This window comes from Gopherus flavomarginatus, chromosome 4 (genome assembly GCF_025201925.1).
Source record: "Gopherus flavomarginatus isolate rGopFla2 chromosome 4, rGopFla2.mat.asm, whole genome shotgun sequence".
In the NCBI taxonomy this organism is placed as follows: domain Eukaryota; kingdom Metazoa; phylum Chordata; order Testudines; family Testudinidae; genus Gopherus; species Gopherus flavomarginatus.
This window is the reverse complement of record NC_066620.1, coordinates 157,373,221-157,389,740: the sequence shown is the minus strand read 5'-3', so window position 1 is coordinate 157,389,740 and position 16,520 is coordinate 157,373,221. Positions and strand designations below refer to the sequence as shown.

Here is a 16,520-nt window from a genome sequence, read left to right as displayed (position 1 = left end):
CTTTTGATCTTTATCTACTATATAGTTCCCCTGAGCATGATGTAGCTGACTTGTTATAGGTGTTAACTTCTTTGATAGTAATTTGACTTTCTGAAAAAGCCCTCTAGCATTACTTTATGTAAGTATTGTTCAAGCTCTTTGCCTTCTCTCTCAAGCCAGTCTTTCATAGCTTTTTCTTTTTTTTAAACCATTCTTTTAAATTCCTTGTGGAGCTGTCTGTATTTCTTTTTTCCACTCCAGGCAATTTTTAGCTTTCAGATGTTATGCTTTCTATTTCTTCTAGATAGGTTTTCAGTCTCTGGTGTCACCTAGTCTTTCCTTTTTTTGATATGGCCTCGCCCCTAAAAGCTTTTGCTCATGGCAGGAATTTATGTATTTTGCCTGTTCCCAGAATTGTTCTGCTGTTGTGTTCTCTAGGCCTAAGGGAGGGGCAAAGTGGGCCACTGATGGTGTTTTGAAAAGTCACTGTAGTGTCTGTATTTTTCAAAGCTTTGATGCCATAGACCACCTTGTTGTCTTTTGCAAATTAACACTTCAAAAGCCTAAATACAAACTCAGACCAATCACTGCCCCATGGTCTGAGTTTGTAATTAGCCTTCTGTAGAACTTGCAGTCTAGTACACTTGTTTTCCAGTGTTTTTTACTAAGATGACATTGATCATGTTTTTTGTAGTATCATTAGAAATCTTTGTTTCTTTATTGACTCATCTGTGCTGATATGCTGTGTGTTTAAACAGATTGCTTCAGTTCTGCAATACAAACAATCAGTCCCCTTATTCATTTCTATGCCTTCTTTTCCCAGGTCTCCCAGTCCATGTTATCATTCCCCATCTTGGCAGTAAAGTCCTCCCTATGTTTTTATGATTCTATGATTGTGACCAAAAAACCTCTAGAGAGGGTTCCGGGAATCTCTTTTTGGTGATCATTGTAAAATTGGTTTATGATGTTGTCTTCTGCATGCATTGTGGGTGTGTAGTTTTGTATTATAGTCACATCTTGTAGTTTAACGCTCATTATGTGAGATGACGTATAGCTTTTCAAAGAACTGTAAGCTTTTTCTGGTAACCAGAATATTAAGGCAACTTCTTTTGTTTGGTCATGTCTGTCCTTCGTAGTAGATGATTTTACGGTGCTTTATGGAAAGTTCGCCACTTCCAATCCAGTGTGTGTCACATATACTGAGACTGTCTATAGAAAAAGATGTAGTTGTAGTTTTGTTAACTAATATTCTGGCTTTGCTGCATTGATACAGCGTTCTCATGTTCCAGTGTGTACTCTTATTTTGTTGCCAAACAATCTGTTCTTTCCTAGCCAAATTTTTGTGGCAGCTGAAATTCCCAAACTGCTGGCGCAGACCTTTTTGGGCGTAATCCGATCTAATTTGGTCCTTGCCTGTTTTGTCAGTTTCTTGGCTTAGGTAAATACCTACACTGAAGTCGAGGCAGCCTTCTCCTCTTCTCTACTCATGAAGGATGCCTGAGTTGCATCATAAGGAGGTTAGAGTGAGGCAATGGGTTTGTAGTCCCCACTCCCACTTAAGTTACCGCCATCCTCTCCAGTGCATGTGCAACGATAGGTGTCTAAGAAATAGAAAGCCAGCAGAGCCACCTGAACTAGACAAAGCGAGATGCAGATGAGTAGGGTGTCCTAAACCCCACCGCTCCCAATTTTTTAGGAGACTTTATCAAGAGTTAGGTACCTTAATCTGGGCTGCAGGGAGGCCAGGTTTAACTCTCCCATGCCTGCCGGAGAAAGAGGATTTGAACAGGAGAGTTTTGCCTCTGAGGAGAGTGTTATAACTATACTGGTCTGTGGGATACTCTGATGTGACTCGTCCATCACTCTGGTTGAAGCTGTTCCATTTTGGATAAATAGAATCACTGGAGCAGGGGGACTGGACCCTGGGTCTTCCACCATCTAGATGGGTGTCCTAACCTCCAGGCTGTAGAGTCTCTCTCTCTCTCTCTCTCTGGCCCAATGACTAAGTATTTATCTACACTGGAGCTATTTCATCAGGAGAGATTGAGGAAACCACATCAGAATATCCTATAGCCAGCATTTTAGAGCACTCTCTGAAGAGGTTGGAGACCCCTGTTCAAATCCTGTCTCCCTATCAAGCAGAGGAAGGAGTTGAACCTGAATCTCCCATATCCTGGGTGAGTGCCCTACTACTAGGCTAAAAGTTATAAGGGACCACTGTGACAGACTTATGTTACCAATCTGTCAGGGGTGTCAGTCGATTAGGCTGAGGCCACAGGATTTTTAGGGGAGGAGATGGAGGAGCACACCAAGTGACTGAATTTTAAAGCTTTATTAATAAAATAATAAAGTAACAGTGGAGAATGTTGGGGCTGCTTTTATGTTACTGAAAGGAAGCAAGAAAGCATTAGTACTCTAGCCCTAACTCACTTTTGTACTTATACATGTACTATTCGAGGCTGACCAAGCCTGGGTGTAATGTAAGAAGAAAAGGGGAGAAAGGTGGATGGGAGTTTTTGTCACATGCACAGGTTGTTTAGGGTCTGCTGTGACTTTTGACTTGCTTTGGCTTTTGGGAGGGTTTTTAAGTCCTGGGTTCTTTTGGGGGTGTTTTTGTTAGGGCCCTCTGTTCCTGGTACTTTTTGTACCAGTCCAGACTGGCTTTTTGTGGCCTTTTCAGCCTTCCCCCAAAACATACCAGTGACCGTGAGACAGTTAGTTATTTTTTCCTTGTTGTTTTACTCCTTTTCATGGCCCCTGCAATTTATTCAGCTACTTTCCTTTCTCACGGCTGGTCAGGGGGTGGTGGACTCCCCCACTTCTTTCTTGGCAAGTAGCACAGTGTGTGCAATGGCCTTGGGCTGGAGTCAGCTCCTTATCTTCGGGTGTAGCTGAAACATCAAGTTAACTCATTCCCCTTCCCCCACATCGGCCTTTCATCGCCTGTAAAGAAACCTTTTGTTCCACACTTACACCTTGGTGTGCTCCTTCCCAAAATGCCTTGCGATGCTTGCAACAGTGTTAGCAACATACAGTACTGATCTGCCTCCCCAAGGGACCCCCTGAGGGAGGAGGGCCACTGGGTTGTGACATCCCCCTCCCCTTTGACCACGAGTCAACCTTTTGTTGTGAAGGGTCACCATTAGGTTTTTCCCTTCCCTCGGACACGGTGGCTAAGGTTACTGTTGGGTTTTTACATAAACAGCAATATAGCACAAACAAAATGGTTAGGGCAGCAATAATTGCATACATGCGTCAGTAATGGCTTCTGGCTTTATTAGTAACAGCATAACATGTTTTTTTGTTGGCATAGATGCCCCATTGGGATGTCTGTGACAAAGGCAGCTTTTTTTAGATTAAACGTGTGCTGCAACACTGTAAAGGAGGAGGCATTTGTTTGGAATACGGTTAGTTGTTTTTGTGTGTGCGCTAACGGCAGGAACACATTGGGTGTGATTTATGAAAAATTAAACACAACATAATTAGAGATATTAACCATACTTTGCATAACCGCGGGCCAATGCACTGCAAAAATGTTGTGCCTGAGAGTGTAACAGTAAATTAAGGGCCACTGTGGAATAGGTGCTTTTTTTTAAACATACGCAGAGGTATAGGTAAGCACATGGGCCTTAGTGGGGGATGTATTTTGATGCGTGTATTTTTATTTTTTTTTTTAGCAGATGTATTGATTTATTTTATAAAAGCGGCTTGGCAGTGCCTTTTTTTAATATTTTATTTGAGAGGGCTTTATAGGCCACAGCTGCTGAGTGTTGCCGTTTACAATTTATATGTGCTGATAGATAGAAGATGTAGTCAGCACATACTGCTTAGCCATGTTATTGTGGGAGCACCACCTCTTATATGTTGCGAAGGGCCACCCAATTTTAGAAGCAGCCTTTTTAAAGACCTGGTTGGATTTTTATAGCAGGGGCAGTTTTGGGTTAATTATGTTTGGGATTTAATTGGGGAGGGTTATGCAGGGCCAGGGAACTTGAGGCCCCAGGTAATATGTGATGCCACATTTTTAGGATGCTAAGCCACAATTGCCCCCCTGCCAGTGGATAATTGTCATAAACAGATAGCTAAGGGTTAATGTCTCTTTCACCTGAAGCACCTGACCAGAGGACCAATCAGGAAACCGGATTTTTTCAACTTTGGGTGGAGGGAATTGAGTGTCTGAGTCTTTTGTCTGTCTTCCTGCTTTCTCTGAGCTTTGGAGAAGCAGTTTCTACTTTCTAGTCTTCTGTTTCTAAGTGTAAGGACAAAGAGATCAGATAGTAAGTTATATGGTTTCTTTTCTTTGGTATTTGCATGAATATAAGTGCTGGAGTGCTTTGATTTGTATTCTTTTTGAATAAGGCTGTTTATTCAATATTCTTTTAAGCAATTGACCCTGTGTTGTATCATCTTAATACAGAGAGAACATTTGTATGTATTTTTCTTTCTTTTTATATAAAGCTTTCTTTTAAGACCTGTTGGAGTTTTTCTTTACTTCAGGGAAATTGAGTCTGTACTCACCAGGGAATTGGTGGGAGGAAGAAATCAAGGGGAGATCTGTTTGTTGGATTGCTAGCCTGATTTTGCATTCCCTCTGGGGGAATAGGAAAGTACTTTTGTTTCCAGGATTGGGAACAGAGAGGGAGATTCACTCTGTTTGGATTCACAGAGCTTGTGTCTGTGTATCTCTCCAGGAGCACCTGGAGGGGGGAAGGGAAAAAGGATTATTTCCCTTTGTTGTGAGACTCAAGGGATTTGGGTCTTGGGGTCCCCAGGGAAGGTTTTTCAGGGGGACCAGAGTGCCCCAAAACACTCTAATTTTTTGGGTGGTGGCAGCAAGTACCAGGTCCAAGCTGGTAACTAAGCTTGGAGGTTTTCATGCTAACCCCCATATTTTGGACGCTAAGGTCCAAATCTGGGATTAAGGTTATGTCAATAATAAACCGTTTTTTTAACATGGTTAATTTTGAACAGTGGTAAAATTAACAAAGGAGGACAAAAGCGTTGGACACTCGAGGATTTTTATAGATATGTGCTACAACATGTACATTATATTATATTAATAAATTTTGCAAGCCTGAAGCAGCAAGAGCAGTTGCACCACTTTTGTTCAGAATGTTCCTGGGCTTTTGCTATTGCTACTTGGTTTTACCCTAACAAAGCAAGAGAGAAAAGAGAACAACATGAATGCACATATTGGGGAAACTGAGGCACGGACCAAAAACTCCCTAAATTATTAATTGTTTTGTTAGAGCCCTTTTTGGCTTTTATTATGGATATTGTTTGCTTGGTTTAGGAGATTACAACAGTGATACTGCATTTAGGGATTAATAATTGCTATTGCCTGCCAAAGGGCGTTTTTATTTTGCTTTAGGCTATTACATGAGGAACAGGGTTTGCCCCTTGGGGGTTCGTGGGAGGTTTGGGGCCACCCACCAGGTATTTTGCTGTGGCCCTGCTGTGTCTATCCGGACTATGCACTGTGTTTAAGGCACATCCCCCTTAGGCTTGCACCACACTGTGGCTCAGGCCCCATTAGCAGCTTGAGCCAGGGATAGTCTTTGGAGGCATTTTAAAAAAAAAAATTATTTATTTAATTTAGATAATGACTGCAAGTGGTAAATATGCCCAATGGCTTATGATGGGATGTTGGATGGGGTGGGATCTGAGTTGCTACAGAGAATTCTTTCCTGAGTGCTGGCTGGTGAGTCTTGTCCGCATGCTCAGGGTTTAGCCGATTGCCATATTTGGGATTGGGAAGGAATTTTCCTCCAGGGCAGATTGGCAGAAACCCTGGGAGGTTTTCACCTTCCCCTGCAGTGTGGGGCACGAGTCAGTTGCTGGAAGATTGTCTGCACCTTGAAGTCTTTAAACCACGATTTGAGGACTTCAGTGGTTCAGACATAGGTTAGGGATTTGTTACAGGAGTGGGTGGGTGAGATTTTGTGTCCTGTGTTATGCAGGAGGCAAGACTGGGTGATCATAATGGTCCCTTCTGACCTTAATGTCTATGATTCTATGATTTTATGGATAGCTGGAAACCCGGATGGTCCAGGCAGGTGGTTGATTTACAACCGAGGCCCACGAAGCCATGACCAGAAACCTAGGGAAAAACATATGTTTTGAGCTGATTGGCATGTGCCAATTTTATTTTTTTTGGTGGTTGAAGCTGGTACACTACCGGGGATATGTGGTTTACAATGTAGTACGGACCTACCCACCTAATGTTTAGGGAGTGGGCTGCTTTTTTTTTTTTTAGCTTTTGTAACATTTTGTTTTTAATTTGCCATTTTTGGATGGTTTTAATAATCTTTTTTTTCCACATCTGGCCTTTTTTAAAATTTGAAATAGCTTTTACAGCTTTGCGAGTTTTACATAGTTTCTTCCTCAACTGGGCAAAGCTGAGACTGTTTTGGTTGTGGCAAATAGTAAATGTGATTATTGGTAAATATAGTATTTACATTATATTTATATTTGTTTATTAGCGGGTTGCTTATTTATTTTAAAATTTTAAATATTTTCCTCTAGTCAGATTTTGAATGGGTCCAAATCTAGTAGGCGTGCTCATAGCACACTTGCTGGATCAAGCTCTGCAGGCAAGATAGACTGGGGAACACCTGTCTCCACCTAGTTTAAGGATAATGGTGGTGTGTGTGTGGCGAGGGGGGCTTAAGCATATGAGGGGCATCCAGATAACTCGAGAGACACTGGGTCTATGCACAGAGTAGGAACTTAAGTACTTCAATACTTTTAATACATAAAAAAATTAGGCGCTGAGTGAATTTTGGTGCCTACAGGGCTAGGGATCAGCCAAGAGGAGTTTTGTGGATTTCAGTGGTGCTTAAAAGTGGAACTTAAGCACTTAAAACAAATGCCCTTTGAGCATCTGGTCCTAGATTTCTTAGTCATTTAGCATTAACCTAAGAGCATGGGTACATTTATTACTATTATCTTCAGAAAACAGAATCCACATGTATTAAGTCTGAGCGTTTATATAAACAGTCAAAGCACCATGGTTTTAAAAAGCAATCATGCCCAATGCTGCTGTGAGTATGCTGAAGTCCTTCCCCTCTTGTTGTTGCTATCATGGATTTGTGATCCGTCCTCATACTGTTGATTCAGCACAGCGAGAAACCTGTACGAGAGACTTTTAAAATCAGAGTGTATTTCCACTCTTTCGTCATATCACAGTTCCATAGCTGGAACTTGACAGCACACAACAGAATGCCGCTTAAATCAATAGCTATATATGCCAAACTTGTTTGTAGTGATTAAATTTCTCCTTAACCCTAAACTAAGATGGTTGTAATAATTATACAGTACCATGTTGCTAATATTTTCGATGTAACATTCTTATTCTGATCTGTAATTCTATATAGCACTTTCACAAACGTATTGATTTCTGTTTTACAAATAGATCTGATTGAAGCAAAATTAGTAGGTGTGCTGGATATTTTGGATGAAGAAAATCGTCTTCCGCAACCTAGTGACCAGCATTTTACTTCTGAGGTGCATGAAAAACACAAGGAGCATTTCAGACTATCTGTAGGTTTACTTAAGACCTCTTCATTATTTTATAAAAATAAGTTCCCAGAGTGGATGCTAATATGACATAAGTTAGAAATCACTGTGAATAAAAAAACAAGTGCAATCCTCCAGTGATGTTCATGCAGTCTGGTGGCAGCATGTTGCACTCCCATTCAGAAAATCATCTGAAGGGATGGCAACAGTAGGCAGCCGTAGTCTCTCTCTCAGTGGACCCATGGAGCTTTCTTGGCCAGAACGATAGCCCAAGGCAAGATCATTACAGTGCAAAGTTCCCTCTGCCTGTTGTTGTTTATTTTGTAAGATATTTTTAAAACCTGTGGGGAAAGCATTGAAACCAGTGTTCAGGCTTTATAGAATGATTTACTGAAAAGTAGAAAAACTTTTCATTTTAGAAAGTGTTAGGTATTCATCTCTCCCTTTTTTAAAAACAAAGTGGGACTGGTGTCTTAACTAATTCTGTGAAAACGTTTCTTTATGCAATGCCAATCATATGACATTCAGACATTTTTACAAACTGTAAACTCAGTTTAGGTTTTATTGAAAAGTTCACTAAAGGTTTAACTTCTATAAAGCTTGTGCATAATTTTAATTTTTAGTGGATATCACAGTGTCCCATGCATGTCTAATAAGGTCTAGCTATGAAAATAAAATAAAGGATTTTCGTTTAGATGCTTTTATAAAGGCAGAATTGATACCTCAGATACCCCTTTTCCCCCTAATCTCTCCAAATTCCTCCAAGATTTTTAGCTTTAAGTTTTGGCAAATATCTGTTTAGTTCAATTTTCTGTTTCCCAGTTAGTACTTTAAAGATGAAACAGTAGAACCACCCGGGAAGTGGTTTTTTGTTTTTGTTCTGCATACTGTTAGAAGACTAACACAATCCCAGACTATGTATTTACAGGCATATTTTAAAATACAAAATCACAAGAAATGCCACTTCCATAATAACTAAATACAGGCAAATTTAACAAAAGTATGTTTTCCTCTAAATTAATACTTATTTCTTTAACTGGATTCCTGTGCTCTGAGAAATTCTTGTCAGACTCTTTAGGTTTTAGTAGTCAGCTATTACTTGCAGCTTTTGGTTCCTAGTTCTGGCTCTGACAGTTGGATACAAGGTGAAAGACCCAGCTATTCAGCTCTTAATTCAGAAGTCTACACAGCTAATTTGCAGGTGTTGTAGCTTCCATCCCATGACACCCCATGCTTGGACAACTCACCAAGGCAAATTTCAATATCACTGTCTTACTTGTAAATAATTTCACCCAAAAGATACATTTGAGCCTCTATCCCCTATTATCATGACAATACTGTGCACCAACCAAACATTCTGTGCCACCTGTGGGAATTAATGTTGGACTAGGAAGCAGTTGTGTTGATCAAAATTAATAATCTTGGCAGTTGCAGTGGCATTTTACTGTGAGTTGCAGGCTCATTCAAACCTGAAAAAGCTCAAGATGAAGAGAAAGTTTGAATCCTAGTGAACTGAAATAGTGGAGTTTCTCACGGCTTTAATCTTAACCTGTGGGAAAGGCAGAAAAATATTATTTTAAAATTTACTTTTTGAATTTTGTCCTTAATGATTTTTCTGTGTAACTTGGGTTTTTATTGCAGATTCCCAGGAAGTCTAAATTGGCTGTTCACAGAAATATCAGGGATGATGAGGGCTTTATTATCCGACATTTTGCTGGAGCAGTGTGCTATGAGACGGTAACTTTATTTAACAAACTTATGTTAATTATTTAATTTCTACTGCCCTGTTCTCCTTTGTTATTAGTGTTGTCTTACAACAGCTAGGAAATTGAGACTGCTTGGCATAATCAGACAAGTTAAAAATTCTTCAGGTTTAACTTTAAATGTCCTTCCTCCCCTCCTCCCCCAGACATGGCCACTTCAAATTCTTCTTTATGATGATTAACCAAGTACATCTAACCATTATTTAATCAATAGAAGTATAAATATAATAGCTTGTTGTACCGTTAGCAATATTCTCCTTGTTTCCAATACCATAACACTGGGTGCAAATTTCTCAATCTTTGGTTTTAGTTAATTTAGTTGGTAAGACTGATCTTTTAAATGCACCTTCAAGTTAGCGACTAAAACATCTCAATTATTTCTCACTTCATTTGCCAACCCTAATATGTACTAGTTAAGGTCTGAATAATAATTCTGCATTTCTACAGCACCTTTTAAGGATCTCAAAGTACATCACAAGCATTAATATATCAAGCTTCACAACACAGCTGAGGGGTGAGGTAACGAGAGCTGAAAATAGAAGCTAGGGGTAAAATTCTGATGCTATTGTAGTCAATGACAGAACTAGCACTGACTTCAGTATGGACTAGGCTTAGCCAGGATTTCAAATCACATCTCATGACTTCCAGTTCTGTGCTTTAAACATAAGACCACCTTTTCTCCTTTTATTGTTGTTAGTGTCAGACATAGACAATAAATATTCTACAATTACATGTTAAATATTTTTCTCAATATATTTCCCCCCTCAAATTCCTGGTATTTTAGCATTAGGTATTTTTGTTGGAATATTTTGACCGAAGTATGTCTTTATGTAGGACTAAGTAAAGCTATTAGTACTGTGAAGTTTATATGCAACTCTTTACTGGTTTGTTTTCTTTTCAGACCCAGTTTGTGGAGAAAAACAATGATGCTTTGCACATGTCCCTTGAATCTCTTATATGTGAATCCAAGGATAAGTTTGTCCGGGAACTATTTGAATCTACCACTAATAACAACAAGGATCCCAAACAAAAAGCTGGAAAGCTTAGCTTCATCAGTGTGGGAAACAAATTCAAGGTATTGGAATATTAAAAATGAGTTCTTTCCTTTAGTATGTTGCTTTTAAATTGCTTGAAATGAATGGAGCTTTAAGTATGGGAGAATCAGATGATGATTTGAGTTTCATGAAAAATATCCTCTTAAACATCTGTTCTTCAAATAAAATGTAATAAAACCACATATTCAAGTTAAATGATGGCCCTTGCTGTGCAAACCATGAAGATTGTTTGAAAGTAATCCTTGCTTTTATTTTTAAAATGCTGCATCTTACAACTCTTCTTGTCCCCAAATCCAAATAAAGCTTTTGAAGCACAGGTTCCAAGTTCTTTGTTCTAAATCTGGAACCTATAGTTCTAAATTTGACAAAAAGTGTTCTTCCATTCTCTTTGAAGGTGTAGAGGTAACTGTTTGTCAGTAAATTGCCACCTCAAAATTTAAAAGCTAACCTTAAAACTGGTTTTCCTCATTTAATATGGTGTAAGACAGCAATAGCGGCAAATATTTTCAGTGTGCTGAGTACGTCCTTTTTCACTATCTGACCATAGTATCTGATGCTTCTCCTAATTTTTTCCTTTCTTCCACTTGCTGTAAAGCTGACCTTCAAGCCTTGTCTTCTCCACATGTTTTCTACTTCCTTTCCTCATTCAGCAGTTTTATTTTTAGCTGGATTATTTCAGCTCAGGATGGCTAGAGAGAACTATAGGGAAGTTGAGAGAGGAAAAGCAGGCACAGCCAGGGGCTGCAGGTAAATGTATTACCTTAATGGACTCATTATTTTATAGCTGCTGCAATTTCAGCATGAGTTCTTCTTTTCAATACATCAGTGTTCATAATGTTTTGTACCTCTGTGGCATTTCGAGTGTATACGTTCTACTTACAGTAATTCATTAGTGTTAATTTCCCAGACATAACACATACCCTTAATGAACACTTAGCACGTTGGAAATTTCAGTTTCACTTCAGATAGCACTCAGGAATGTATCGCTACCATCGTAGGCTTTATTTTCTCTGTGGTTTAAAACTGGAAATTCTTCACTTGTTATGTTGGGAAATGTGAATAAATCAATCTTGAATTTCTCTACTTGTAACAGTTACCTAGATAATGTTCGAGAGAGAGAGAGAAATCCTTGTAAAAGACAAAGTGACTACATTTTAGAAAAAGATAATCTTGTAATGCTCAGGAGGGAAATAGACTATATAAAATATAAGCATCTATAACTTAGAGTAAAGTAAATTTTAAAATCAATACTGGAGAGCTGCTGAATACAGACAATATTGACACTCCTATCAATATCAAAATAAGATTATTTGATGGTTAGTAAAGGAATTGTTCCTGCGCTTCAAATGACTTCCTATCTCTGTCTCACTTGCCCCACCTTTCTGCCCCAATATCCAATAACTAATTCAGACAGATTGATTGAGTGAATGGGCAAGTTAATCTGGAGAGGAACCGATACTTTGTGAGCAATTGATGCTACTATTGATAACAATGGATAAAATTCTTAAATCCTGAGATTCTGCAGTTTCCACTGAAATCAATGCAAGATGCAGGTGCTCAGCATTTAGGATTTAACCAGTGTTTCCAATAACAGCACCAGTTTTGAAAGTGTGCCTGATTCATCTGAGCAACTTGAGAGAAGATGAACTCATTTACAGAATTTGTTCATGGGTCACACAGGATCATTCCTTGTTACGGAATCATGAGCATATATACTTTTGCATAAAGCAGTTGTTGTTTGTTATAAAACTGCATATTGATACTCACATTTAAATGACTTCCTCAAAAACAATGCTTATATAAAATACATTCCTTAATAAATGTAGTAAACATAAATAATTTGTTAAAATTAGATAAAGAAAGTATGTAACATCAGTGAAATCTGAGTAGCGAGTTAGCTAGGCCAGGCCTGCCCAGCCTGTCATGACACTCCTTTACTCATCCCAACTGTATGTGCTAGAATTCACCAACTTCGTCTGCAGGAATAACGAATAGGCCCCTTCTTTCTCTGCAGGAGAGACACTGGTAGCTTTAGCTGGAGTAGCAACAATGTATTTGCCTGCCCACTAGGTGCCCTGAGAATAATAGACCAGCTAGTCTAAAATAAGAATCCTGAAAACAATCCTCTGTTTTATGGTACACAGTACAGTAGTAATGGCAGAACTGTGCTTGACCACTTGGTATCAGAATTTTGTGTAATGTCACATTCGGCAATCAGTATTGTAAGCAGCAGTAAGTCAAGCATTACATTAGCCTGTGAAAGGTCAGGCTACTGTGTCAGAAATTTAACCATGTCTCTTGAGCTGGTTCCCCGCATATGTAAGTCCTAACCAAACTCTAATACCTAGAAGTGGTAATGCACTACTCAGATGTCTGTAGTTGTAGTTGAGGCCTAAGGCTATGGCTACACTTGAAACTTCAAAGCGCTGCCGTGGCAGCGCTTTGAAGTGCAAGTGTGGTCGCAGCGCCAGCACTGGGAGAGAGCTCTCCCAGCGCTGCACGTACTCCACATCCTCTACGGGTGTAGCCAGCGCTGCGGCACTGTTTACACTGAGGCTTTACAGCGCTGTATCTTGCAGCACTCAGGGGGGTGTTTGTTTCACACCCCTGAGCACAAAAGTTGCAGCGCTGTAAAGCACCAGTGTAGCCATGGCCTAAGGCTCTCATCGTTTGCTGCACACAGTCAGTTTCAGCATCAGGGTGTTAATTAAATTCTCAGTGTTTAAATTCCATCTAGGATAAATATAGGATTCCCTCTCTCCCCCAAATAAAATGAAGACTTATCTGCTGATTGTCATATTCAAAGAACAGTTCAGTGTAAAGTAATTTTGAGGATTTTAGCTGGCCAAATATATGACACATTAATATTTAAATCAGAATCTTAGGTAGCCTTGAGTCAAAAGTAAGCACAGCATCTCTTGTAAAGAGAATTAAAAAAAAAAAAAAAGGCGGTATTAAATATTTTGATGTGCAAACTATGTTGAGGATGCCCTTATCCATGTAATGTTTGACATACTGATACACATTATTCCTTACTGTCTGTAGCTTTTCGCAGATCACTTTCCTCATTAACTCTACTATGTATTCAACATTCTCCTTAATTACTTTCCTACTAGTGTAAGTACTTTGAATATCTAATAGCTAATTTTCAAACAATAAAGAAATACACGCATGCTATTATTATGCCATTCAACACAAGAGTATTCAACATAAGCAGTTTCCTTGGTGTCACTCAGGTACTCTTGCATGATGTTTCTAAGATTTGTTCATGTGTGGTTTATCAGATCTGAATGAGCTACTATTCACACACATCGCTAAGAAAAACTCATGCATGCAATAGTGTGGTCACTCTACTGTGTGCCTAATTTATAATGATCATAGTAAGACAGACACTTTATGGTTCTCTAATATGAAGTATTGAATTGTTTCATATTTTTTTAGACTCAATTAAATTTGCTCCTTGAAAAGCTTCGCAGTACTGTAAGTATAAATATAGATGCAAATTCTGTATTTCCCTTTATTGCTTCTCTCACGTTAACCAAGAGTTTTGGCTTAAATTTAATGGTTTATAATAATAAATAGTCAATTAAAATTATCCTGTTTTGCAACTGGATTTCATTTTTGAAGTGTATTGTTACATGAGTGCTGGCTGGTGAGTCTTGCCCACATGCTCGGGGTTTAGCTGATCGCCATATTTGGGGTCGGGAAGGAATTTTCCTCTGGGGCAGATTGGCAGAAGCCCTGGAGGTTTTTCGCCTTCCTCTGCAGCGTGAGGCATGGGTCACTTGCTGGTGGATTCTCTGCAGCTTGAGGTCTTCAAACCACAATTTGAAGACTTCAATAACTCGGACATAGGTTAGGGGTTTGTTATAGAAGTGGATGGGTAGGGTTCTGTAGTCTGCTTTGTGCAGGAGGTTAGACTAGATGATCATGTTGGTCCCTTCTGACCCTAAAGTCTGAGTCTATGGGTGCTGAATATTATTAAATTAATAGACTAAATATTAAAGTTACTGAAAGGAAAGTTGCTTTGTATTGTAGCATGGAAATTCTGCCAGTTCAGATAAAGTGCATTAATATTACTTAGGCCATGTCTACATCTAAAATTTTGCAGCGCTGGTTGTTACAGCTGTATTAGTACAGCTGTATAGGGCCAGCGCTGCAGAGTGGCCACACTTACAGCAACCAGCGCTGCAAGTGGTGTTAGATGTGGCCACACTGCAGCGCTGTTGGGCGGCTTCAAGGGGTTTTGGGGAAGGCGAGAGCAAACCGGGGAAGGAGACCAGCTTCGCCGCGGTTTGCTCTCGCGTTCCGCGAACCCCCCTGCAAACCGCAGGGAAGGAGACCTGCTTGCTCGGGGTTCGGCGAACGCGAGAGCAAACCGGGGAAGGAGACCTGCTTGCACGGGGGTTCGGGGAACGCGAGAGCAAACCGGGGAAGGAGACCAGCTTCGCCGCGGTTTGCTCTCGCGTTCCCCGAACCACCCTGCAAACCGCAGGGAAGGAGACCTGCTTGCTCGGGGGTTCGGGGAACGCGAGAGCAAACCGGGGAAGGAGACCAGCTTCGCCGCGGTTTGCTCTCGCGTTCCCCGAACAAGCAGGTCTCCTTCCCTGCGGTTTGCAGGGGGGTTCGCGGAACGCGAGAGCAAACCGCGGCGAAGCTGGTCTCCTTCCCCGGTTTGCTCTCGCGTTCGCTGAACCCCCGAGCAAGCAGGTCTCCTTCCCTGCGGTTTGCAGGGTGGTTCGCGGAACGCGAGAGCAAACCGCGGCGAAGCTGGTCTCCTTCCCCGGTTTGCTCTCGCGTTCCCGGAACCACCCAGCAAACCTCAGGGAAGGAGACCTGCTTGCTCGGGGTTCGGGGAACGCGAGAGCAAGCCGGGGAAGGAGACCAGCTTGATTACCAGAGGCTTCCTCAGGTATGCTGGGATACCTGCTTATTCCACGGAGGTCAAGAAAAGCGCTGGTAAGTGACTATACTTGATTACCAGCGCTGGATCACCAGCGCTGGATCCTCTACACCCGAGACAAAACGGGAGTACGGCCAGCGCTGCAAACAGGGAGTTGCAGCGCTGGTGGTGCCCTGCAGATGTGTACACCTCCTAAGTTGCAGCGCTGTAACTCCCTCACCAGCGCTGCAACTTTCTGATGTAGACAAGCCCTTAGTTTTATCAAGTCTCCAATTCCTTTCCTGATCATTTCCCTTTCCTCTAGTTTACTTGCTTCTCGCTCATGGGTAATCTGCCGTCCTGTATCTGATTTATTTTTGTGACCAGATTTTGATTCACTCTATATCTGCAGTTAACTCATGAACAGCCAGGGTTTTGAACAAGTTCTAGGAAAACTCTTAACTCTGATCATTTTATTATTTATTTGTTGCAGAGTGGCACTTTATTTTTCCATCCCTTTTTCTCACACACACATTCACATTTTCAAGTGTGAGAAGGGAGTTATAAAATGTCATCCCTAGATTTTCTAATCTATTTTTTGGCAATTTAATCTAAGACAGGGGTTGGCAACTTTTCTGAAGTGCTGTGCCGAGTCTTCATTTACTTACTCTAATTTAAGGTTTCGCGTGCCAGTAATACATTTTAACATTTTTAGAAGGTCTCTTTCTATAAGTCTATAATATATAACTAAACTATTGTTGTATGTAAAGTAAATAAGGTTTTTAAAATGTTTAAGATGCTTCATTTAAAATTAAATTAAAATGCAGAGCCCCTTGGACCAGTGGCCAGGACCCAGCAGTGTGAGTGTCATTGAAGACGGCACGTGTGCCATGGGAGGTTGCCTACCCCTGATCTAATACAGTCATGTAGTTGAATTGGTAGCAGGAAAAAAATCTCATACCACCACCTCCATCCATACTCCCAATATTAAAATTAGTTCATATTCACTTTCCCTCTAATCTTCTACTCTGATTTGTTTCTGCTTCTCTCACCTACACCCCTAGCTGTAACCCTCCCTCCATAGCCAATCAGCACTGCTGGTAGATGGACAAGTTTGCTTTACTACTTTACATTTCAGGTCCAGGATTTAGATGAGCATATTTCACATTTATTGTAAATTCTGTTTTAATTTATTTTTATGCAGACCCTCAGAGAATAGTAGGCATGCGTTTCAGTAAGAGATGCTGATTGAAACTACCAAATGGCTAATATGCTTCAGTGTTAAAAAGGTTTGCTGCATTAAAAATCTTTGAAGAAGCTCTT

The 16,520-nt window shown here is 40.4% G+C and overlaps 1 protein-coding gene across 2 annotated transcripts in view; it reads left to right on the top strand.

Moving 5' to 3' along the window:
• MYO6 (myosin VI) overlaps nt 1-16,520 on the top strand; it is a 169,933-nt gene that overhangs the window by 101,484 nt on the left and 51,929 nt on the right. The window contains exons 16-20 of one of the 2 annotated variants that reach the window (XM_050950113.1): nt 7,394-7,521; nt 9,139-9,234; nt 10,162-10,335; nt 10,911-11,062; nt 13,757-13,795. In XM_050950113.1, coding sequence (XP_050806070.1) covers nt 7,394-7,521; nt 9,139-9,234; nt 10,162-10,335; nt 10,911-11,062; nt 13,757-13,766 — 560 coding nt within the window. In that variant the 3' untranslated portion in view covers nt 13,767-13,795. The remainder of the gene's footprint in view (nt 1-7,393; nt 7,522-9,138; nt 9,235-10,161; nt 10,336-10,910; nt 11,063-13,756; nt 13,796-16,520) is intronic. The other variant, XM_050950114.1, reaches the window with a different exon arrangement.